General features: G+C 48.1%; 1 protein-coding gene across 1 annotated transcript; it reads right to left on the bottom strand.

The window, feature by feature from the left end:
- Positions 1 to 362: 362 nt before the first annotated feature.
- TRAPPC3 (trafficking protein particle complex subunit 3) lies at positions 363 to 23,585 on the bottom strand. Its single transcript, XM_078878323.1, has 5 exons — positions 23,455 to 23,585; positions 7,197 to 7,294; positions 5,154 to 5,253; positions 3,537 to 3,719; positions 363 to 2,206 (listed from the first exon to the last, which is right to left on the bottom strand). The coding sequence occupies exons 1-5, from the start codon at positions 23,494 to 23,496 to the stop codon at positions 2,087 to 2,089; spliced, it is 543 nt and encodes a 180-aa protein (XP_078734449.1). The 5' UTR covers positions 23,497 to 23,585; the 3' UTR covers positions 363 to 2,086.
- Between the last annotated feature and the right edge of the window lie 498 nt (positions 23,586 to 24,083).

Consider the following 24,083-nt stretch of genomic DNA (forward strand, 5'->3'; position numbering starts at 1 on the left):
CTTCATGATCTTGCATTGGTGGCAACGGCTGTCGGACTCACCGTACTTGGAACTGTCACTGGGAGAGTCGTCGGGGGATATCGCGACGAAATATTGTCGCGACAAACCCAATTTGTGTTCCGATATCCCCTGGAACAGGTCGCGGGCCCGATTCACTTGGCCGCAGCCAATCCGCTTGACGTTAAGAGCGTCACGTGGTCAGGAAATGTGTCGTCATAGTGCCACGAGGAGGCCAATAGGTTCCAGTGGACAGCAAGTCCTCGGAATACCCCATTATGAATGTTGAACTTCTTTCGCACCGTATGTAGCCAACGGTGCAAATCAGCCAACCATGCTTATTATTTCCATGACGCCAAGTGTAGTCCGTTTGCAGCTTGTAATGTTATTTGTATTGTTTTACATTATAAAAATATTGAAAGCAACACAAAAGGCAGAACAAAAAAACCCACTCAAAACATTAACCAAGGTTCGATTCCTGACCACAGCTAATATCAGCAGCGATATCCTAGTTGAACGGTGGGTCCTCTCCACAACATCAACCTACACTCATCAGTGTGCTGGTGAACAATCCAACAACCCCCACGACTGCACAGCATGGGGAGGTCTTCATCCAGCAGTTCACAAACACAGGCCTGCAATTTATTACTTTTCAATACACCGCCGCACAGAGCATATACGGGCATGTGCGCGTACTGCACTCGCATACACGCCTATTAATCAGAGTACATTATTCGGTTACAATCATTTCTACTGTAGATGCACACTTCTTTACAAATGTAGACATTAATAGGCCGTACAAAATCACATTATAGTACCGTATTCACAATACAGTGCAGTACACACACAGCTAACATCCCCTGTATAGCCTTTAACGGCCCGTTTGGGGCAAGGGCTGTTCACAAGCACCTACGAAGGCAGGCATGGTACACAAGCGGGTGGTGTGGCCAGCACCATGCCCCACTGCCTTTGCATAAAGGAACTTCTTTCGCACCGTACGTAGCCAACCGTGCTAATCTGATGTGTGGGGGAAGCCCAATGCTCATGCTTACACACCATACCAGGTACTCATTTAAGGCCGAGTCGACCTAGGGGAAGCCCAGGAACGGTTCAGATATACGCCAATGATGTTCGCCACGAAGCAGGAATCGAACTCTGGTCAACTGGCCCCGCAGCGCAGCGCGCCAACGACTACGCTATCACTCATCGGCACACGCGCAGCACACAAAAAGCCAACGCCGCTATCATCGCAACAAATGTCTTTCAAGTTGCGTTTTCCACAAGGTCCAACTAGTTCCTAGAGCGTCTCATTGTAAGCGACCTTTACCGGTTATTTATTGCAATCAACAAGAATCGCCGCTGTAAAAGTAAATTCCGTACTATTTTACAAATCTGTACACATTGGCGATTGATGGAGTCAAAGGTGATCGGGTTTTGTTTGGTTAAATTTAATCATTCGCAGGAAGCGAGACTGACCGGTGGAAAATCTATGGCCCGAGTGATGACGCATGTATATAAACCACCAAGGGTTTAACTTTAGGAATGGAATCTGATCATTTCACAAGATAAACCCGCTGAAATAACCTACGTCATGTATGTTGAACATCTTTCGCACCGTACGTAGCCAAACGTGCTAATCGGAGGTGCGGTGTTATAACATGAAGCAAGATGCGACCAAGAAAATAAACGGGCTTTTATATTGTCGATATGATGAAAAAAACCCCCATAAATTAACAAATATAGACAAGCACCCAGTCATCGCCTTCAAGACATTACAGCTGTGATTTATGGACGAAAGTGACATCACAATGACATCATGACGCACCGGATCACCATGAAAAATTATCAACCACTTCCGAGACTTTGATGTCACGCAGCCAGTGACACAAGAGATTGTATGCATCGTATACCTACAAGATTCACAAGAGGAGATTTCTTTTCTGGGGTGCACCTAACTCTAAAAAAAAAGAAACAGCATCCGTCAGCGTGAAGCCCCGTTAAATAATTGAGTCGCTCTCCCTCGCCGCCCTATACGGGCGCTTGTCACCCCACGTGTGGAGCAAAAGACCGTGGGCGGTGTCCAGGCCGGTTACTCCTCTCCCGCCGGAATGTTCTCCTCGATCCTCTTGAGGAACTTGAGGCGGATCTCCGTGCTGCCGTCGCCTTTGAGGGAGTCCTGAACGAACCGCACGTCCACCGCCATCTGCACCTGCAGCCGACGCGAGCGGAGCAGAGCGACGGCGGCGCAAGCCGCGAGTTGAGCTTCCCATCGGCGAGTGCCGTCGCTGTTACGGCAAACGTCGGTTCGTCAGCAAGCAAACTCTGGGGACCGTTTCGTTTATTTACCCGGGAGAGCTTCATCGAGTCTCAAGGCTCTTTTCACGAATGTATGTTGAACTTCTCTCGCAGCTACGTCGCAACCGTGCTGGATGTATGTTTAACTTATTTCGTACCGTACGTAGCCAACCATGCTTATCAGAGGTGCGGGGGAAGGACAACAAACTAAACACAAAAAGCAGTTCTAAGGAGGTGAGATTTCAATCTACGTTTAAAAGTGCATAGCTCCAGTGGCTTCCTGATATCGCAAGGAAGAGCGTTCCAGACGGCTGCACAAGCGCATCTGGTGGGAGTGCCACTGTTAACTTCCCCACACAGCGAAAGACATTTTACTAACCCTGGATGAATGATGGGCTCCGTGAAGACCCCCAACTGGGACATGAACTCGCAACCTTCTGATTGATAGCTGCAACTCTAAAATAATATACACTCAGTGTGCCTTGCGCCACTATTTTTTTTAAACGCTTGAAATAACATTCACGTTGAGAATCACTCATCATTCAACACGTGAGAGAAACGACCACTTTCTGGCTGTGCCCATTTCCCACTCCTGACCTCCCCATTGAGACGACGCATCCGTGCATCAACGAGGTGACCGCCGTCCAACCAAAACTTTCAATTTACATGTCATCAACTCTTACCAGAGTTACTCTAACCCCATATCACAGACAGAGTAGGCAGGTGGACAGAGCGAATGCAATAACGCTTTCAACCTCAGATGGGAAGAGTAAACAATGATTAAGCGGTGGTGGTGCCCGTCTGTAATCCAGCAGTGCGGAGGTGAGGCTTGGCGGCTCACACAAACGTTGCTAAACTCCCTTCCCGTGGGCATCGCGGTGCCATAGCCCGGCTCGCCAGGAGAATGCAGTACAGCAAATGTGGACTCAAACCTGACCCATCTGTATGGGATAGATTGTTTAGCCCTCGCATTCGTGGGTTTTTTTCCAGGTACTCCGGTTTTCCTCCCACGTGTAAACACTCGTGAATTGGCCGATAACATCTTGACATATAGAGGAACGCAGAGCTTTGGCAACGGTTGGCACCGGTTCCTCACCACGTGGCTGCCTCCCTGTCGGTCTGTGGTTCCACACACCACCGAGCCATTTGGGCTCGTCGAGAGCGAGTGACTACGGTGTGGCGGAGCGTTACCGGTTGAAATGAATATCGTTAAATTATGATTTTTGTTAAAATGTGTGAGATACCATCTCCAGGGCTCCGCGCAGCACTCCGCACAGCATGGAGGAGTACACCAGGTTGGAGTGGTTGTCTGGAAGCTCCACAAAGTCCACCAGTGGGTTGGTCTCCAGCAGCAGTGAGAACTCATCACCAGCTGGGCTCCAGTTGGTCACAGTCGGAGTCACACCCAAGTAAATTTTAAAAGCCGTCTGCAGAGAAAAAAATACTTATGACGAAATGTGATTTTTTTTAAACAAAACTATGCTTTGGTTAAGGTAAGTTTGAACCAAATTCATAATGAATTACTAAGTAAAAACGAATCACCGAAGAGGGTTTTTCGACCAATTTAATTTCCCCGACATAATTTTGCTCATTGTAAAAACAATACATATTGTAATATCAGAGGAGTGGTGGTGCAGTGGTTAGCGCACTGTGCTATGAGCCCAGTGACCCGAGCATGATTTATTGCCACAGCTAATGTCAGTGAAGAGTGATAACTGGGGCTGATCCTGGGCCCAATCTTCAACCTTCACCAAGCAGCACGGTGAAGTACGGTCAAAATCAGTCCTCGTGACCGGCACGGCATGGAGAGGCCTTCATCAATTAGCCAGCAGTGGAATGACAAAGGGCTGTAAATGTTAAATTCAGGGAAATTGCAAAATGTAGATATTAAAAAATCAATATTAACAGTTAAACTGTTTTGTAACGTGGTGAGAGATGGGCTAAGGTATATCAATGTGGGAACATGGAAATTAAAACACCTGCCATAAACCGCTCATTAAATATGCATTTGCATCGAAATTACAATGCATACATTACATGTAGACATTTAGTCATGTGACAAGAGAAAAACTGGATCAGACACGTGGAATTGTTCAGTTATTAACCAGCAAAAGTATTAATGCTCTGAGCTGTAAAATGTAATTTCACTCTCTGTCATAATGAACGAGCATACAGACTTGCTAACAGGATTATGCCCCCAATACAAGACCCAAGATCAACTCATTAGCCTGTCAGATTCGCTTATTTATCCTTCCACTGCTTCACGTCAAGGCTGCCTCAAGAGCCCATTAGACCATTCACTGTAATAAGCAAGCCTTCAGACGGGTCTGCTCGGGTCAACGACTCTGAAAATATTTCCCCACCCACTGTGATCCATGTTGGTGGATCTCAACGGACTCCACAATCCGCCAACAATTACTTCGATTTAACCCCCGTGATATACAATAACCCAAAAGTACTGACACCATCTATGGGCACAAGTTATTATTTTATTCATGTATGAATTCATAAAGCGGCCATTTCTACTTGCCATCAGCCGCAACTAAAACTATTGCATGCTCATGTTAGCATTTCTTCTGATTTGTCCTGAGATCCACGTAAAAACCTTTTGCAATCCACCTGTGTGTATGTATGTTGAAATTCTTGCGCACAGAACGTAGCCAACCGTGCTCATCGGAGGTACGATCCATGTATTGATCACCACTGGAGTACAGCACACGCATACGCTGCACTGCAGCGCAGTTACACGACACTCACCTTATCTCTCCTGGCATTATCCTGCGGGGGAGACGGTAGTGGACGAGAGGTGTTCTATTGTGTATACCAATTCTCATAAACAAACAAGAAAATCAATTTCCCACCTTGGCTATGACATCAGCCGTTTCCCGGAAATCGTTACACCGGCCAATGTTAGAGCGGGCCAGAAAGTCCTCGATGATCCGAACACCAATGTTGTAACCCCTGGGGAGATGTTGGATGAAAGCCGACACAAGGTATTCACACAAATAGTAAACACCACTGATGCTACACATCGATATATTTTAATAGGCACAGAGCGAGAAACTTCATTGATGAACAAAGCAATATGCCAATATGAACTACGTATGTATGTTGAATTTAAAGTCACAGAGATAGGTACAAATTAATAAAAATAATAAATATTAAATAAACAAAAAACTACGACGTTTTCGATTCCAACACAAGCGATCCTGATGACGAATGCTAACCTAAGCATGCTTATATTCTTGGTTCTTTCGGTAAAGTCACGTAGAAGGGACATTTTCTTGCTGTAGTTTTCACACCTGGTGATGATTGCTTGTGTTGCAATCGAAACGTCGTGAGAATTTTTATTATGTTTTATTTGTATTATTTTATTATTTCCCTTCTACGTGACTTTACCGAAAGTCCCAAAGAATATTAATTCCTGCAGTCACGAAAGCTTTAAGTCACGATTCATGTTGAATTTCATTCGCACCATATGTAGCCAAGCGTGCCAATCGGAGGTGAATGAAGGAACACCGAAGGCAGAGGATAATCATTTGCATTTATACGGCACTAAACTGCCTCGGCAACTTTAAATGCCCTACATCACAAGCACAGAGTGAGATAATAACAGGAGGAGAGGTAGGGGAGGGGGTAGGTCCATGGAGAATCTCGAAGAAATGCCAGTGCGATCTTGAAACTGATCCACGACTGGATTGGGAGCTAGTGGAGCGATTGCAGCATCGGGAATGACGTGGTCTCTTTTACGGGTGTGGATCAGAATCTTGACAGCGGAATGCTGGATCATCCCGAGTGCACAGATGAAGGACTTTGGCCAGGCTGTAGGTAAAACTTGCAACAGTCTTGTCAGGATGTGACGAATGCCCGGAGGATGAGGATCTCAGCGGTGGCTGGAGTCAGAGTCGGATACATTTTTTGTTCGACTGGAAGACTCCAATGAGCTATGAAGCTCTTTTGCACAGATGTCCAGTAAAAGAGTGAGGAAATGTGGAATGCAGGAGATGTTCCACGACGCAATACATGGGAGGCATGGTATACATAATAAAAGATGGGGTTTTGTCAGGTCGTGGGTGACAGCAGCAGCAGTCTTGAGAACGAAGGGAACGTTGCCGGATGAGGAAGCAGCAATGGCAAAGCTGGTAATGTATTGGGTCAAGTTGGAAAAGCAGTGAGGAAATTGACTTTGTGAGGTTGGAGATAATTGTAGTAATGTTGTTCATGGGCACGGACTGAGGGATGTCAAGGGCTGGTGGTGGTGTTGGTGACACAGAGGGAACAGATAACAAGAGGACCAAAATTAGAGAAATAGCAGGCAAGTTGTTGACATTTAAACTGACAGGGCAGTGGAGGAAGCCGGGTTCCAGGGATGCAGGAGGGATTAAACACCACCAGCAATCAGAGTAGAGTATACTTTAATTTGGAATTTTCCAGAGCTGACGAATGTGAATTGATGTAGGCCTACATATTACAGTCGACATCTGTAAATTCACCTCGGTTATGATACGGTGGTGATTGTTTCAAGGAAGGCATAAGTGAAAATCAAACAGTTCTTATCTTGTAGATATGGAGATAGGCAGTGCAATGCTGGCCGTCCAACATGAGTTTAAAGCTTTACTCGACAGAAAATCTAATTAAATCAGCCAGGTGCACGACAGAATTTTCACTTTGGAATCACTCCCGTATTTTTATACATGACTCCAGTAAGATCATTACACTGTTCCTGACCATACCTTAAAATATTTTTTTTCTCTCCCATGAATGAGGCTAATCGTTAATTTGGACCACTATGGAAAAGCAGAGCCTCAGTATGTTTTGACGAAAAGCTAATTTGTTGGCGTTTGCATTGCGTCTTTCTTGAAGGTTATCCAGGACTGCTTTGCGCTCTATACGGAAACACTCACATCTTGTCCAGCTGCTTGTTGACGTCCTCATCATTCTCATAGTCCTTGCAGAGCTGAGTCACCAGTGCTCCATATGTGAGAGAGAACAGCTCTGAACTCTGCTTACAGCACAAATATATACACACACACACACAAGATTCTCCGTTAAGCATCAGAGACCATCATTCTGCGGCAAAATCCAAGGGCACTCATACATAGGCGTGCGCAGGGACGTGTGATAGAATAATATAAGGATCTATTATGCCCAGTGCGGCACATGAGGAGGAAATGAAGCCAGCGCTATGCATGGCTGGCGTTGTTTTCACCTCTGCCGATGTTTACACATCACATGAGGCACTCTCTTAAGGCCGTGTCAACCCAAGAGAGGATCGGGCCGAGTGCACGAGCCACTTCTAGTCATCGTCCAGAATGGAACCCAGGTTGACAGGATCGCATATTTGTGTGCAAGCCACTGTGTCGTCACCAAACACACGCATCTTTTTTTTTTTTTACCAGATTTCAACGCTTACCCAGTTCTGACCCAAATGGTGAGCTTTTCAAAATATTTGGTGCTTGGGCAATGGGGAGATGTGACATAATCATTGACAAATTGGTTTGGTGGTAGAGCCTTGATTTGAAAAAAAAAATCACGTTCAACTTAACAAAATATTTGAATGCAATACACCAGTAAATGTAGAGGCTCTACGTGGCATAGGCTTTAACTTGAAAATATAGTTGAGGGCTTCCGTCAATGCAGGTGGTGTCAAGATTGCTTGAAACTTGTAAATTAGCGGCATTTAGGTTTTGTCAATTTGAAGGTGCGACTTCTGTCATTTAAACACGTCGGTTCGTCATATAGTCGTATAAATGTGTTAATTTGTAGCGTTGTTTTGTCCACTCGTTATGACTTCCCAATATATTTCACTGTATGCCTTGGTTCAGCAAAAAAATTCTAATTTACACGTGAGATGTGTTATTCAAAAACCTCAATGTATAAAATGACCTTTCTTGTGACAGTGAGGAGGTGTATACCATTAATGGTCACATAAACTAAATAAAAACGCCTCGGTAGACCATTCCTCTTTGAATGGCAAGATGTGCAAATAACGAAAATGCACCACGCTCAATTCAATGGACCTGAAACGTTTCAAATTGAGCTCAGAGACATTCTGCAATGCAATTGAGAGCCGCTGGTACGTGGGCGTGCTCAGGGACGTGTTATAATGATGCTGCCTGTGCAAGAATTATCAGTGTTGGTGTGATATTGTTTCATGTCTTCACATGTTTAACACATTCCACACAAATAGGCATACGCGGCAACGGAACATTGGGTATGTGGCGAGCACTGAAATACTGTATGGAGTTTATGAAGTTTAGACTTCATAATGTATGAAGTTTAGACTTCATTTAGTAGGATGGGGGGCCACGGTGGTGAGATGTTAACTACCTCGCCTGGTATGCAGGAGGTCGTGGGTTCGATCCCGATCCTGACGCCTGTATATTTGGGGTTTGCATGTTTTCCCTGTGATCGCGTGGATTTTTCTCCAGGTCCTCCAGTTTTGTTCCCTCCACATTTAGAAACGTGCATTTAGAGTATTTGGCTGCTATGAATTTCCAGGTCGCTTCTGAAAAAAAGCTATACAGCTCAGTGAGTCTTACCTGGAAAAATAAAAACAGTGTATTTTTTTTTATATATATAATTTTTACAGAATGTCAATTTGGTAAAGTGCTTGGTTCACAACTGGCAGGTTTCAATTTCAGGGATCAACTCAGCCTATCATTCCATCGAAGATTATTAAGTCCCACTTTTTGGGAACACAGAATTCCATTTTTTTTGGCTATCTGCGAATCGCATAGGGAACTCTACCCGACTGCATGGAGAAAAAGAAAGTAATTAGATTAAGCGATGAAGAAGAATGTGATGCGAGAGAGTGATGAAGTAAAATGATAAGATAAATAATTATCTTGGGCCAGACCAGATTTCAGATAAAGTTTAAATTATTTGGTATAGCCCTGTGAGCCATTCGGCTCTTGAGATATCGGTACCACCCAAGGTGGCAACGCTTCAATGGTGCCATTTTATTTGTTACACCAACAGAAGTAGAATAATACGCGATAACCTTTCCAAATGAGCAGCTGTTTAATTTTTCTCGCAGGAAACCTGTTTTTGCACCTATCGCAATCACGCCCATTTGCCCGGATGTTACAAATAAAACATTCCAATACCTCTGCTGTTAATTAAGACAATAAATAATTTACAAAATGGATGGTTGTCTACAAGGCATGCATTTCATACATATTATTGCATTTATTCACGCTTGTTCTTCAATTTAAGTGACTTAGTTAAGTTTGGAATAGATTGGCGCTATCTCTTTTCCTTCTGTTTCTAGCAGCTTGTTTGCTCATGATCACTTACTGGCAGGTGACGTGGTGGTTCTGTATTATTTCTGTTCAGTAAAGATATCTAAAGTGCTAACTTTACCCTCAATGTATTGTTAATGTACCTGTTAAGATGATTAGTTAAGGCCAGCTACGACAGGCAAAAATATTATTTTTTGTTCAGTTTGTCAATTTTTATATATTTTTTTATATTTTGCTTCTATTAATTGCAAACTTTCATAAAATGCACACAATAATTACCAATAACTTTGTTATGGGCCCATGAACTAAAAGTGATGGGATAAAGCGATGATGTGCAGCATCATCATAATTTAAGGTGAGTTCACTGATAAACATTAATTTAATAACTTAATATATATTTACTTCATGTTTATGATAACCAATGTTTATGTTGTTGTGTTGTTACGATCATTTTTATGTATTTAAGAGTTTATGTATTTATTCAAGGTACTTATTGAAAAGAAACCCCATGTACACACCACTGATGGAGACTTGATGTCATGCGCTGATTGGCCTGGCCTCAGGAATAATGGTCTGAACCGCATATGGTCCAAAATTGAGTCTACCAGTGCGGTATTTGTCAGTTTTGCGGTATGGTGCGGAGGCCTGGACATTGCTTCAGGCCGATTTGGATCGGCTGCCCGCCCCTTCCACATGCGTTGCCAAAGACGCCTTCTTGGCATCGGATGGTTCGACTTTGTCAGAAATGTCACCATTGCATCTGCGACTAGTTTCTCAGCTACTGAAAGATTAGTACGAAGGAGATGGCAGTCACTTTTTGGACACGTCGTCCCCTCTTGATGCGCAAACTTCGGCAAATTGCGCACTTCAGTTGGCGGTCGATGTTCGAGGTGGACTGCGACCCTCAAAGGAATTGCGCCACCCCAGTGATCCATGGATCAAACAAATCACTCGATGGCAGCCAAGAGCAGTTCATGCGAACACTGTCGGAAGAGGTCACACGTTTAGCGCAACAGCCCTTCGCTGACTATGCGCGATGAATGAATGATAAAAAAAAAGGTATTCATAGGCCAATATCATTACCCACGAAATTTGCTATTCACGAACACCTCCGGAACGTATCCCTCACGAATAACGAGGCAATACTGTAGCATGGTTGGCTACATACGGTGCAAAAGAAGTTCAACATACATACATTGGTTGGTTGCCCTATGAGAGACCAGCCTTCATCATGGTGAAGTGGAATTTCCACCACTGACTGAGGGCTGCTAATGGGAGATGAGTACCTCCCCATTTGGTGATTTCAGCAGGGAGCCACTTTGAACTTGACCGTCAGTGTGAAAGGACTGTGTTTGTGGAATAGACCAGACACCAGTGAAAACAATCAAAAAGCATTGCAATATTCAAACGTGAAGTCACTAGTGATCCCCAAAATCCCACACTGTACTATCTTCACAGAATGGAATTTGGTTAATTTCAGTCTATACCATGACGTTTTTTATTCATGCCGATTAAACGCCCACCCTTTGAAAATAATATTTAGTTTTTCATTACCTTCAAGTGACATTAGCACCAGTTGTCATAGATGCAGCAATGTAACCTTCCAAATGAAACTGAAAATAGTTTACTGAGATCCAGCTGCATTTTAATGCTTAACAAATCCAATTTGTATTTATAAACATATTGGAAATCAATGCACTCCATTAATTGATACCAGTGTGTTAAAAGCAGTGTATTGGCTCACTGAGATATATTAGAATGCAATTAACTCACAAAGGTTGCACGTTCAAATCCCAGTTGTGGGATTGACCCAGGCCATCATCTCTGAGGATTTATAAAATAAGTAAAATATTGTAATGAGTCACCAGGAGTCATCCTACAGAATCAGTGGCCCCTACCACAAATAATTTGGCATTTAAGCATCGCCCAGTTACTCATTGGCAGTTTCACAAATTCAGAAACCTCACAGTCAAACATTAAAAAATCATCCTAATTCCTATAAAAACAAACGGGAAGGGGGACAATTTCTAAATGGCATCATCATTATCAGCCATGAGCTATCCACTGCTGCGAATTATGCCAAGTAAAAATTACTTCACGAGTAGACGAATGACGACCGACAACTTTGAGGTGTCTGAAATATGTCAAAATCGTGGAACTCGCCTCGTTTGCAGCAGGGATCACCTTTTTTAATTTGTATTTTACGATAACGCAGAGGTGTACTCATCCCCAAACCAAACAGTCCCATGACCAACTGGACAGGCCTTTATTCTTAGGTTTTTTCGGTAAAGTCACATAGGTAAAAACATTAAAATTAATAAAAGTGAAGTATTGGAAAATGACGGCAGGAAACTCCTTGACGGGAACACACTTCTTTTATTAAATCTTGACTTGTAACAATACAACGCGTGGCCTCTCTTCTTCACAATGCGCTTCTCTTGACTCTGGATTCTGTGCTGCCGGCTCTCTGTGCCTCGTGTAGACTCCGCGCCTCGGCTACACTCCTCTCTCGCCTCGTGTAGACTCTGCGCCTCTGCTACACTCTCCACTCGCCTCGTGTAGACTTTGCATCTCTCTCTCTGGCTACACCGTATGCATACTCGGCTCGTGTAGACCTTCCTCTCTCGCTGGCTACACCGTATGCATACTCGGCTCGTGTAGACCGTTCTCTCTCGCTGGCTACACACTATACATTACTCAGCTCGTGTAGACCGTTCTCTCTCGCTGGCTACACACTATACATTACTCAGCTCGTGTAGACCGTTCTCTCTCGCTGGCTACACACTATACATTACTCAGCTCGTGTAGACCGTTCTCTCTCGCTGGCTACACACTATACCTTACTCTCCTCTACTCTCCATTACTCTCCTCTCCGGGCTCTATCTCTGCACCTTCGTCTTCATTCTTAGATGGTTCCACTTCTGCCCCTGCTCCTCTGTGCATCACCTTATATACCCCTTCTTCCCGGGAGACGGAGCGGATGCGGACCTCAACGTCGGCACCGCTCCTCAGTTACCCAATCCCCACGCGCTATCCCTACGATCCGGTTCCGCTCAGCGCGTGTTTCCACTCCCCGACCAATCACACCGCGCTGCTACCCGATCACTCCCTCTGCGCGCGTCACCGGCACACAGCCAATCAGCAGCACTACCCCCACCCGCGCACTGACGCCTGCTCCTCCCCGTCAGCGCGCGTCACCACACACACACCCGTACATACGCGCTGGCACACGACATATACACCCAGCGCGTATCACCACTACATCACCCCCTCCCACATAGCTCGCAGCCGGCCCGGCTGCTAACAACAACCAACCGCGACGATAAAACGACAACCAACAAAAAAAAACCCCGTAACCCCCCGAGTGTGCCCCGTAACATAACACAACAACAACAACAACAACAAGAATAACTATGTACAGATTGACAATGAACCCGAAAAGTCAACAATAACACGATACGAGCAAATTCGAAACGAACGCGCCCCACGTCCCTGCGACTACACGCAGTGACGAGGCGCTCCAACTGCCCCGACTCCGCACGAGGCAGGTCATGCAAAGTAGCACGACCTGGCGCGAGTCCGTCTGGCTGGTCCATCGTATGGGGCGGGACACTGACGACCGTCCGGCGGTTCCGGCTGCTCCAGACGGCGCGGAACGGGCCTGAAAGGGCCGGCCCCGCCGCGGAGATCCGGCCGCCGGTGATCGGCAGCTGTCAGTTCCGAGACACCTGGGAGCAGATCAGGCGAAAATACGTGTGGATCAGGCAGAGACATTTCCCCCTCTGGGTCGCCGGTCACGTCACACGCCCGGCCATCACGACACAAGGGGAGGCCATATGGAGGCGAGAACGGTTTCAGTCGGGAGGGGTGAACGTACCACCGGCGCTTTCCCCACTTTATCTGAACGCACTGGGGCCGTGCAACGCGCACGACCTCCACGGGTCCCCTCCACGGTCTCAACAATTTAGGCGACGTAGCCAAGGGTGCCTGAGGGCAATGCAGCCAGGCCCTGTCACCTGGTTTCCATTCGTGCATGGACACCTTCCGTGCCCGCAACCGTTCATTAGCAATTTGGCGAGCCCGCGAATTAAGCCGCGCGGCCTCCCTCGCCTCTGTCAGCTTGTGAATATTAAACTTAATATGTTCTGCCAAATTAGAATTAGTTCGTGGAGCGGACAGGCCAAGTTGCGTTTCTATTGGCGGGTCAGCTTCCCGACCGTACATCAAATAGAATGGGGAAAACCCCGTAGCTGCATGGGGGGCCATTCTATACGCGGCAAGGACTCCCGGGACCTGCAGGTCCCAATCTACATGTGCCTCGCACACCTGCTGGCACAGCATGGAAGTCAAGGTTTTGTGGAGTCTCTCCACCATCCCGTCAGTCTGCGGGTGGTACGGGGAGGTACGCACCTTCTTGGTACCCAACAGATCGCACACCTCTTGCAACAATTTACTCGAAAAATTTTTACCTTGGTCGGTCAGCAGGCGTTCGGGAGCCCCCTTGTCCAGGACATAGCCCTGGACGAAGGCATCCGTCACAGCCGCTGCCGACTGGTTAGCGAGAGGCCACGCCATAGGCCATCGGGTAAAGTATTCGACCCCCACTAACAAATATTTATTCCCTCTCGGCGTGACTGGGAAGGGCCCCAAAATATCGAGTGCAACGAGCTCGTTGGTACGCGAGACCTGAATAGATTGCAGCGGTGGATTAGCTGCCACGGCCGGTGGTTTACGCCTGGCGCACTCAACGCACCCCTTCAGAATATGCACCACATCACTTCCCATTCCCGGCCAGTAATAGTCACGCTGAAGCAGGGCAAGCGTCTTGTTAACTCCCAAGTGCAAGAGGCGTTCGTGTGCCGCCAAGAGAACCCTCCCCCTCACAGCGGAAGGCACCACGAGTGCGTTCCGCCGGGACAAACTGTCCCATTTCAATAACACGCCCCGCTCAAGTACATAGGAGCCGGTACGCTCCTGGTCCCCCTCGGGACCCCCAACCTTGCGGCGCAATGCTAGCAGCGAGCTGTCCGCCATCTGGAGGCGGCCCCATTCGCTGAGCGACAGCGAGAGCAGCGAGTCCCGACCCTGAGAGGCAGTGGAATCATCCCCGATCGGTGCGCCCGCTGTCGCAGCCAGTGCCCCCATCTCCCCCGCAAGCGTCGGTTTACAGCGCGCCGATCCCGACAAACACGCGCATTCATCACAAGGCAACAACCGCGACAAGCAATCGGCATTCGTGTGTCGCAACCCCTTACGGTACGTAGTCGTAAACTGATAGTCCTGGAGGACTTCCAACCAACGCGACAACTGGCCCGAGGGCTGGGCGACCCTCAATGAATACTGTAGCGCCGCGTGGTCCGTTCTGACTGTAAAGTGACGACCATAAAGATATGGCCTAAACTGCTGCACAAAAAAAACAATGGCAAGCAGCTCGCGACGGGTGACACAGTAGCGCTGCTCCGCCGGAGACAACACCCTACTACCGTAGGCGACAACTCTTTCGACACCCCCAACGACTTGGGATAGCACCCCCCCAATGCCCGTGTTGCTAGCATCCGTGTCCAGCAAAAAGGGACTGGCAAAATCGGGATAACACAAGGGTGGGGCACCCACCAAGGCGTCCCGGAGGGAGCGAAACGCGGCCTCCTCCTCCGGTCCCCATTTGAACTTCACTCCCTTCGCCGTTAGAGCGTGCAAGGGTTTTGCAATAGTGGCGAAGTGCTCAACGAACCGCCGATAATAAGAAGCAAACCCGATGAAACTACGCACGTCGGAAACGGACGTAGGTGTCGGCCACGAACCGACACAATCCGTCTTCGCGGGATCGGTGGAGATCCCCGAAGAATCGACAATGTGACCCAAGTATCTAACGGACCTACGAAGGAGGTGACATTTGGCCGGTTTAAATTTCAACTTAGCCGATCGCATTCGCAAGAACACCCCTCTCAATCGCCGGAGGTGTTCCTCAAACGTTTTACTGAAAACAATGACATCGTCCATATAAATCAAGCATGTATCCCACTGCAAGCCCGACAAAACCAGCTCCATAAGTCGCTGAAACGTCGCTGGAGAGGAGTGAAGTCCCATGGGTAACCGGTTAAACTGGAACAGCCCCCCTGGAGTCCGAAATGCTGTCTTAGGTTTCGACTCTTCGTCGAGCGGCAACTGCCAAAACCCCGATAACAAATCAAGAGTCGAAAAATATCGCGCACCAGACAATGCATCGAGGGACTCATCCATCCTGGGGAGCGGATACGCGTCAGCCACAGAGATCTTATTCAGGCGACGGAAATCAACGCAGAATCGCAGGGACCCGTCCTGCTTCTTAACCAGCACAATAGGCGCTCCCCACGGGCTAGAGGAGGGCGAAATAATATCGGCTTCTAGCATATCGTTAACAGCCGACTGAACATGTTCATTCTCCACGGGACTCAGTCGGAAGGGATTTAGCCTGACCGGCGCCGCATCGCCCGTTTCAATGTGATGGTGCAACAAATCCGTGCACCCAATGTCATACTTATGTTTACTGAATACATCAGAGAATTCAATGAGCAACTCGCGCAGCGCACCCAACTGCGCCGCCGACAAATCGTCCGAGGCGGCACATAACGAATGGACCCACTCAAGGTCTTCCCTTGGCTCAACGTTCCGCGCGGGGCTCGAGCCCACCTGCGCAACCAACCCATCATCCCCAGGGACCTGCGCCGCGTGAGCCAGCACGGTGCCCTGCGGAATGACAGCTGGTCGCGACCCCGCGTTCAAAACCATCACAAACGGATCCCTGTCAGCCCGCACCAAAGTGTGAGCCACCGATAAATCAAGACCCCCGACAGCCTTGTTAGAAGGACCCAAAAGCATACTCTGTCCCGAAGCCTCCCTCACCCATGGTTTCCGCAACCGGAGGGGAATCAACATCTGTGAACCCGGGGGCACTTGCACTGTCTGCGTCGCCACCGCTTGTATCGTAGCGCACGCCGTCCGAATGTCAGTAGGGCCCGTCAAAAATGAAATCCGGCGACCCGATGGCAGTTCAATGCATCGTTGATCGATAAGAATTTTAATGGGCATTTTAGCCAAAAAGTCAGTGCCCAAAAGACACGGAACTGCCAAAGAAGACGAAACGAAAACGGGTCCCGACAATTTGATATCTCCAATGCAAATGGACGCCCTAACCTGACCGATAATGCCCAACGATCCCCCATTAGCGGCGTAAAATGGCACATCCACTGGAAGCAGCGGACGACATTGGACCGGAAGAATATTATAAATGAGGTCCGATATAATAGTTGCCGATGCCCCCGTGTCCACTAACACCCTAATCTCAACCCCATCAATAGATCCCGTAACAACGGACGAACCCGCCGAAGCAGCCACAATTCTATGCCCCAATTCCGCCCATTCAATGTCTCCCTGGTCCCGGCCGAACCCCCCTCGCCGAACCGAATCCCCGAACCTTAACCGGCCCTCCTCCGCCGCAACGCGGCGTCCCATGTGTGCCGAATAAACAGGCCGAGCGTGTGAGGTGCCGCGACTTGCCGGGGATTGTAGAGATGACTTGGGCTCTCGGTCGTCGTCCAGCCGAGCTCCCATGGCGCGCTGCCGCGGAGCGCGGCACCCGGACGCCACGTGGCCCCGGAGGCCGCAGTTATAGCACGTGACGAGGGTCGGAGTAGATCTTGGTTGCTCCGACTTTCGGCCCGATCGCAGAGGCGACCGGGCCCCCGGCCTCCAGTCCCCTGGTCGTCCCGTGGCGAACGCCTCCTCTCGTGGGCTGACGACTTGGGGTTCGGCGACCACCAAACCCGGGGCTGCGACGACAGCAGCGTTGCAACCAACGCCTTGCTTCCGTTGCAGGGCCTCGTGCGCTTGAATACTCGTGGCGACTCTCAAAGAAGAAATATCAATCTCGTCAGCTGTGTTGATAGGGACCCCCAGGTCCTGCGCCAACTTGAGCAGCTGCTCCAAAACCATCGCGTCTTGGCCCTCCTCGTCCATCCGAGGGAACGCAGCATCAGCAAGAGCCAGCAACGCCGTGCGATAGGCCAGCGCGGTCTCCGTGGCCGCTTTCCGTCTTGCGTAGAACTGATGGCGGCACGTAGAGGGAGGCCCGTAGACCCTGGCCAACAAACCCAGCGCATCCTTCAGCGTGGAGCGGTCCGACTTCCGTGCAGCCCTGAAGGCCGCGAGCGCATCGTCGTCCAGCATGGCGGGCAATGCCCGCAGCGCCGTAGCATCGGACCACGCTGACATCTCTTGATGCGCCAAAAACCTTCGCTGAAATTGGCCCCAGTCTCCGCCTTCCGCCTTGAAGGCTGACAACGTGGGCAGGCGCTGCTGAAAAATGAAGTCATCCGCCTCGTGGTTCCTCTCCGCCTGTCCGTCGGTGTCTAAGATGGCGGCTCCAGCAGCAGACGTAAGATGGCGGACCCCCTCGCGCGCTGATGACGTCGATGCGCGCGCTTGGGAACCCACCACCACGTGGCGCTCGCCGTTCCCGCCAAAAGTAGGCCCAGGCGCAATGGCGGGAATCCCCCATTCGTTTTGGCGGGAATCTGCGGGGCGACCTTGTAAAATGTCCCCCACCGTCCCCGCTCCTCCCGACGAGCTGATCTCCGCCAAGATGGACGCGGCGGCGAGCAGCAGCTCCGCCAGTCGGGAGTGCGCCTCACGAAGCCCGGCGTCTGTCCCCGGTCGCTCGGCCGGCGCCGTCGACGGACCCTGCAGCGTGGGCAAGTCCTCTTCCTCACCCCCCGCCACCAGCGGCCCCGAGTCGTCCAGGTCTTCCTCGCGGTCAATCCCGTGGGTCCTACGGGTCTTCCTCGTCTCCATACTTGGAAGCCCGTTTCACTTCTGACGCCAGATGAAGTATTGGAAAATGACGGCAGGAAACTCCTTGACGGGAACACACTTCTTTTATTAAATCTTGACTTGTAACAATACAACGCGTGGCCTCTCTTCTTCACAATGCGCTTCTCTTGACTCTGGATTCTGTGCTGCCGGCTCTCTGTGCCTCGTGTAGACTCCGCGCCTCGGCTACACTCCTCTCTCGCCTCGTGTAGACTCTGCGCCTCTGCTACACTCTCCACTCGCCTCGTGTAGACTTTGCATCTCTCTCTCTGGCTACACCGTATGCATACTCGGCTCGTGTAGACCTTCCTCTCTCGCTGGCTACACCGTATGCATACTCGGCTCGTGTAGACCGTTCTCTCTCGCTGGCTACACACTATACATTACTCAGCTCGTGTAGACCGTTCTCTCTCGCTGGCTACACACTATACATTACTCAGCTCGTGTAGACCGTTCTCTCTCGCTGGCTACACACTATACATTACTCAGCTCGTGTAGACCGTTCTCTCTCGCTGGCTACACACTATACCTTACTCTCCTCTACTCTCCATTACTCTCCTCTCCGGGCTCTATCTCTGCACCTTCGTCTTCATTCTTAGATGGTTCCACTTCTGCCCCTGCTCCTCTGTGCATCACCTTATATACCCCTTCTTCCCGGGAGACGGAGCGGATGCGGACCTCAACGTCGGCACCGCTCCTCAGTTACCCAATCCCCACGCGCTATCCCTACGATCCGGTTCCGCTCAGCGCGTGTTTCCACTCCCCGACCAATCACACCGCGCTGCTACCCGATCACTCCCTCTGCGCGCGTCACCGGCACACAGCCAATCAGCAGCACTACCCCCACCCGCGCACTGACGCCTGCTCCTCCCCGTCAGCGCGCGTCACCACACACACACCCGTACATACGCGCTGGCACACGACATATACACCCAGCGCGTATCACCACTACAAAAGTAAAATAAAATAAAAATCACGACGTTTCGGAGGCAACACAAGCTTCCGTCTTCAGGTGGAACCGTCACAGCCACGACAGCTGTATCAAGTAAATAAATGAGAGATTGCAGGAGCTACCACTCCGTTTATATAATGGTTGGAGAGGGGGGAAGGGCCAAGTACAGCACACTTTTTATTCATATGGTAAGGTGAGGCTTAAGAGGGTGAGCCTTTGTTATGGTTTGTGACAACTAAACATGGTGAACATGGTAAACATGGTACACCTGTAATAGTTGTCTGTCAAATAATAAATAAGATTGGTCAAATAAGTGTAGTTAAATCTTTTTTGCATGGTTAATCACATCTTTCCAATGATTACTCAGTTTGTAACCATCATCACGGTTGAAATTATGTCTGTGTTTGTATATTTGTATGGCTTCGTGTACAAACCTTTGATGGTAGCCAGGAGGTTTGCAGACAACCTTGGTCTCGGAAAAGACAATTTCATGAGAGCCCACCGAGTTGTAGCAATGATCGGCAACGGCCGAAGAATCAGTTCTGCCGTGTTTCAGATCTGACTTGTGCTCGCGGACACGATCAGAAACATGACGTTTCGTTTCTCCAATGTAGCAATCAACACAAATTCAACTCAATTTGTAGACTCCAGGATACTGTAAGTCAGGAACGACATCCTTCACAGATGGAATCAGATCACGGATTTTATGCACTGTACTGAATCGGACTTGGATCTTATGTTTGTTTAGAATTTTGGAGATCTTTTTGGTCACGCCTGCTATGTATGGTAACGTGATAGTTTTGGTCGGAGTTTCATGTGGCTGTTTCTCCCACCACACAGAAACAGCCACATGAAACTCCGACCAAAACTATCACGTTACCATACATAGCAGGCGTGACCAAAAAGATCTCCAAAATTCTAAACAAATATAAGATCCAAGTCCGATTCAGTACAGTGCATAAAATCCGTGATCTGATTCCATCTGTGAAGGATGTCGTTCCTGACTTACAGTATCCTGGAGTCTACAAATTGAGTTGAATTTGTGGTGATTGCTACATTGGAGAAACGAAACGTCATGTTTCTGATCGTGTCCGCGAGCACAAGTCAGATCTGAAACACGGCAGAACTGATTCTTCGGCTGTTGCCGATCATTGCTACAACTCGGTGGGCTCTCATGAAATTATCTTTTCCGAGACCAAGGTTCTCTGCAAACCTCCTGGCTACCATCAAAGGTTTGTACACGAAGCCATACAAATATACAAACACAGACATAATTTCAACCGTGATGATGGTTACAAACTGAGTAATCATTGGAAAGATGTGATTAACCATGCAAAAAAGATTTAACTACACTTATTTGACCAATCTTATTTATTATTTGACAGACAACTATTACAGGTGTACCATGTTTACCATGTTCACCATGTTTAGTTGTCACAAACCATAACAAAGGCTCACCCTCTTAAGCCTCACCTTACCATATGAATAAAAAGTGTGCTGTACTTGGCCCTTCCCCCCTCTCCAACCATTATATAAACGGAGTGGTAGCTCCTGCAATCTCTCATTTACTTGATACAGCTGTCGTGGCTGTGACGGTTCCACCTGAAGACGGAAGCATGTGTTGCCTCCGAAACGTCGTGATTTTTATTTTATTTTACTTTTATTAATTTTACTGTTTTTACCTACGTGACTTTACCGAAAAAACCTAAGAATATGAATCTTTGCAGTCACGAAAGTTTCAAATCTAGAATGGACAGGCCCTGTAGCTGGTTGCAGACAACTATGTGGTGGTCCACTAAGGGTTGATGGATCAGATATACATGAATCTGGACCCCCGAGCGCAATGGGCTGCAAAATGACTACTCGCTCCTATGCACGGGGTTTTCTCCGAGTACTCTGATTTCTTCGCACCTTTAAAAAAGGGATCAATATGTCATCATGGCCAATGCCTTTAATGCCACCCACACCGCACCAATGCTTTCTACCGTCTTCCAGATTCCACAGCTGCTGCAGTTGATACGCGGCCTCCAACATCTCTGCTCCGACAGAATCCCACAAGCCGGTCTTAGGTCTTCCCCTTGGTTGCCAGACTCGTGGGAGACCATTCCAATGTCTTGGCAATCAGCACCTCCTACATCCTCCACATCCTCCTGAGCACACCGTATTTGCCAAAACATGTCGACAACACCTGCCTGCCACGTTCTCTTCCAGTCTAATGCAAAGCTAAACCATGTCTTGCCACGACATTTCTGGCATCTGTCTCAGACACCTGTGCTCAAATGCTAACTTCACCTTACAAAGGACTTACTACATATCACAATGCAGGACCCCCCTGAAAGAGTCTAGAGACCCAGGGTTTCCTGTGTTAATTTTTTTGCACGAATGGGGTGCCACGGTGGCGAGATGTTAACTACCTTGCCTGGTATACTGGAGGTTGTGGGTTCGATCCCAACTCTGAGGCCTGCTGTATATTTGGAGTTTGCATGTTCACTCGCGTGGATTTTTATCCAGGGTTCTCCGGTTTTTCCGTCCAAATTTAGCATCAACATCACGCGTTTCAGAGTATTTGGCTGCTATAAATTTCCACATAAGTCACTTAATTGGGCTATCATTTGTGGCCAGGTGGCTTTTGAAAAAGAGCTATGTAGCTCAGTGGGCCTTACCTGGTAAAATAAAGTCATAAAAAATCGTTTTATAGAAATCTGTGAACGCTTTACTGCTCCCCCTGGGTAACAACGCCAGACTTCAGTTATCACTTGGGTTAATGCGATATAACGTAAAAATATATTTTAGTTTATTATGCGATACTCACCACCTAATTACAACCTTAACGCCTACGATGAGGAGGCAGTCTATCCTGTGGTCTATTGCAAAAACAAAAAAGTCTCACGTGAATGACCCCTCCACACTTCTTAGGGTACTTTTCAACTTTTACTCCATTTGTTTCTTCGGTATCCCGTGTTGTTAGTTCATCCATGTCATATAGCACATCGGTAACATTAGCAAAATAGACAGCGCACGCAGTGTACAGCTGTCGTGGCTGTGACGGTTCCACCTGAAGACGGAGGCTTGTGTTGCTTCCGAAACGTCGTGATTTTTTTTGTTTTATTTTACTTTTATTAATTTTAAAAAAATTTACCTACGTGACTTTACCGAAAAAACCTAAGAATATGAATCCTTGCAGTCACGAAATCTTCAAATCTACAATCCGTACTGCAGTGTTAACTTAAAAAAATCTGTTTTGATAGCACAAATAACTAAAAACCCGACACTTTCGTCAATAGCCAGTTGCCCCATCGCGCCCTTTCGGGTGCGCTTTGCGGCAGTCTGGAACGCTCTTCCTTCCGATATTCGGAAGCCACTGGAGCTATGCACTTTTAATGAATTTAAATTGACACTCGTTTCTTTAGGACTGCTTTTTGTGCTGTTTGCCCCCCTCCCCCACCTAAGATTAGCGCGGCTGGCTTAGTACGGTGCGAAAGAAGTTCAACGTACATACAACAGCAGCAGCAGAACTGTCTTAAAAGGCTAAGGCATATCATGTGCGACGTTTCGGGCAACGACCCTTGCTTGACAACGACACGGGAGGCCCCGGTGGAGGTAGAACAACTCTTGGTCGAGAATAATGAAGAGAGCCTCAGCCAAGGGCAGGGAACACGGCCCAGGGGACGTGTACACAGGGAGATGGAGCCATGGAATCCCCTTTGGATCGTGACATCGCGGCAGGGATAGCGTCCTGGCGACGCTTGGGAAGAAGGCCTTGGTCCAGAAGTGGATTGATCATGACCCTTATCATTTCAGATGCGATACAAGTCGAAATTGTTGCTAGACGGTATTCGTTATATAAGAGATCGACGCTGCAAATACGCGCAATCGTGACAGTTCCACGTAGACGGCGAATTGTTGTTTTTAGTAGCGTACGCGTACGGGATAAAGGCCGCTCTAGCCACCCAGGTGAAAGCTAGGAAAACCGCAAAAAGCCCGCGGCCTACGTGGCAGCCCGTGTAAAAAATCGGCCGGTTGACCGGGGCGCTCTTTTGTACTCAAACGAGAGCACAGAGCCGATTAATGAACTCTAGCGAGGTGTCCGCGGGCTCGTAGCGACGCCGAGAACCTTACGATTTTTTTGTTTTCCGTCGCCCTGTTCGCCTGCCGGGCCATTCTTGTCACGGGGATTGTTCCGCCTGCCAGGGATGTCGCCGCTGCCCTTGCCAGAGCAGAGGTTTTTTCCCTCTAGGCGCGGCCTTTTCTCAATTGTGTCGTTAGAACAGAGGTTTTTTTCCCCTCTAGGCGCGGCCCTTTCTCAATTGTGTCGTTAGAACAGAGGTTTTTTCCCTCTAGGCGCGGCCCTTTCTCAACTGTGTTGTTAGAGGAGTTCAAGTTCATTTATTTGGTATAGCCCTGTGAGCCACTCGGCTCTTGAATCGGGTGCAACCGCAACAAACAAAAAACATGAACAAAAAACATCTTAAAGTGAATATGTGACTAAGTGCAAACAGAAAATCCAAGAAAAGACAGCAAAATATTGCAGAAAAAACACCGTACACCAACGTTGTGTGCAAAAATCCCAGTGGGATGCAAGTCAAACAACAACAACATCAACAACCACAAGACAACTTAGATTAAGGCCATCAGTATAACTCTGTACTATAACAAACAAACATGGCTAAACCAATACACTTTTCGAAATCACCAAAATAAAGCCATGAAAGCAATGAAAAAGCAATCATAGGAACTGTGACGGAATT

Source organism: Lampetra fluviatilis, chromosome 50 (assembly GCF_964198595.1).
Source record: "Lampetra fluviatilis chromosome 50, kcLamFluv1.1, whole genome shotgun sequence".
In the NCBI taxonomy this organism is placed as follows: Eukaryota; Metazoa; Chordata; class Hyperoartia; order Petromyzontiformes; family Petromyzontidae; genus Lampetra; species Lampetra fluviatilis.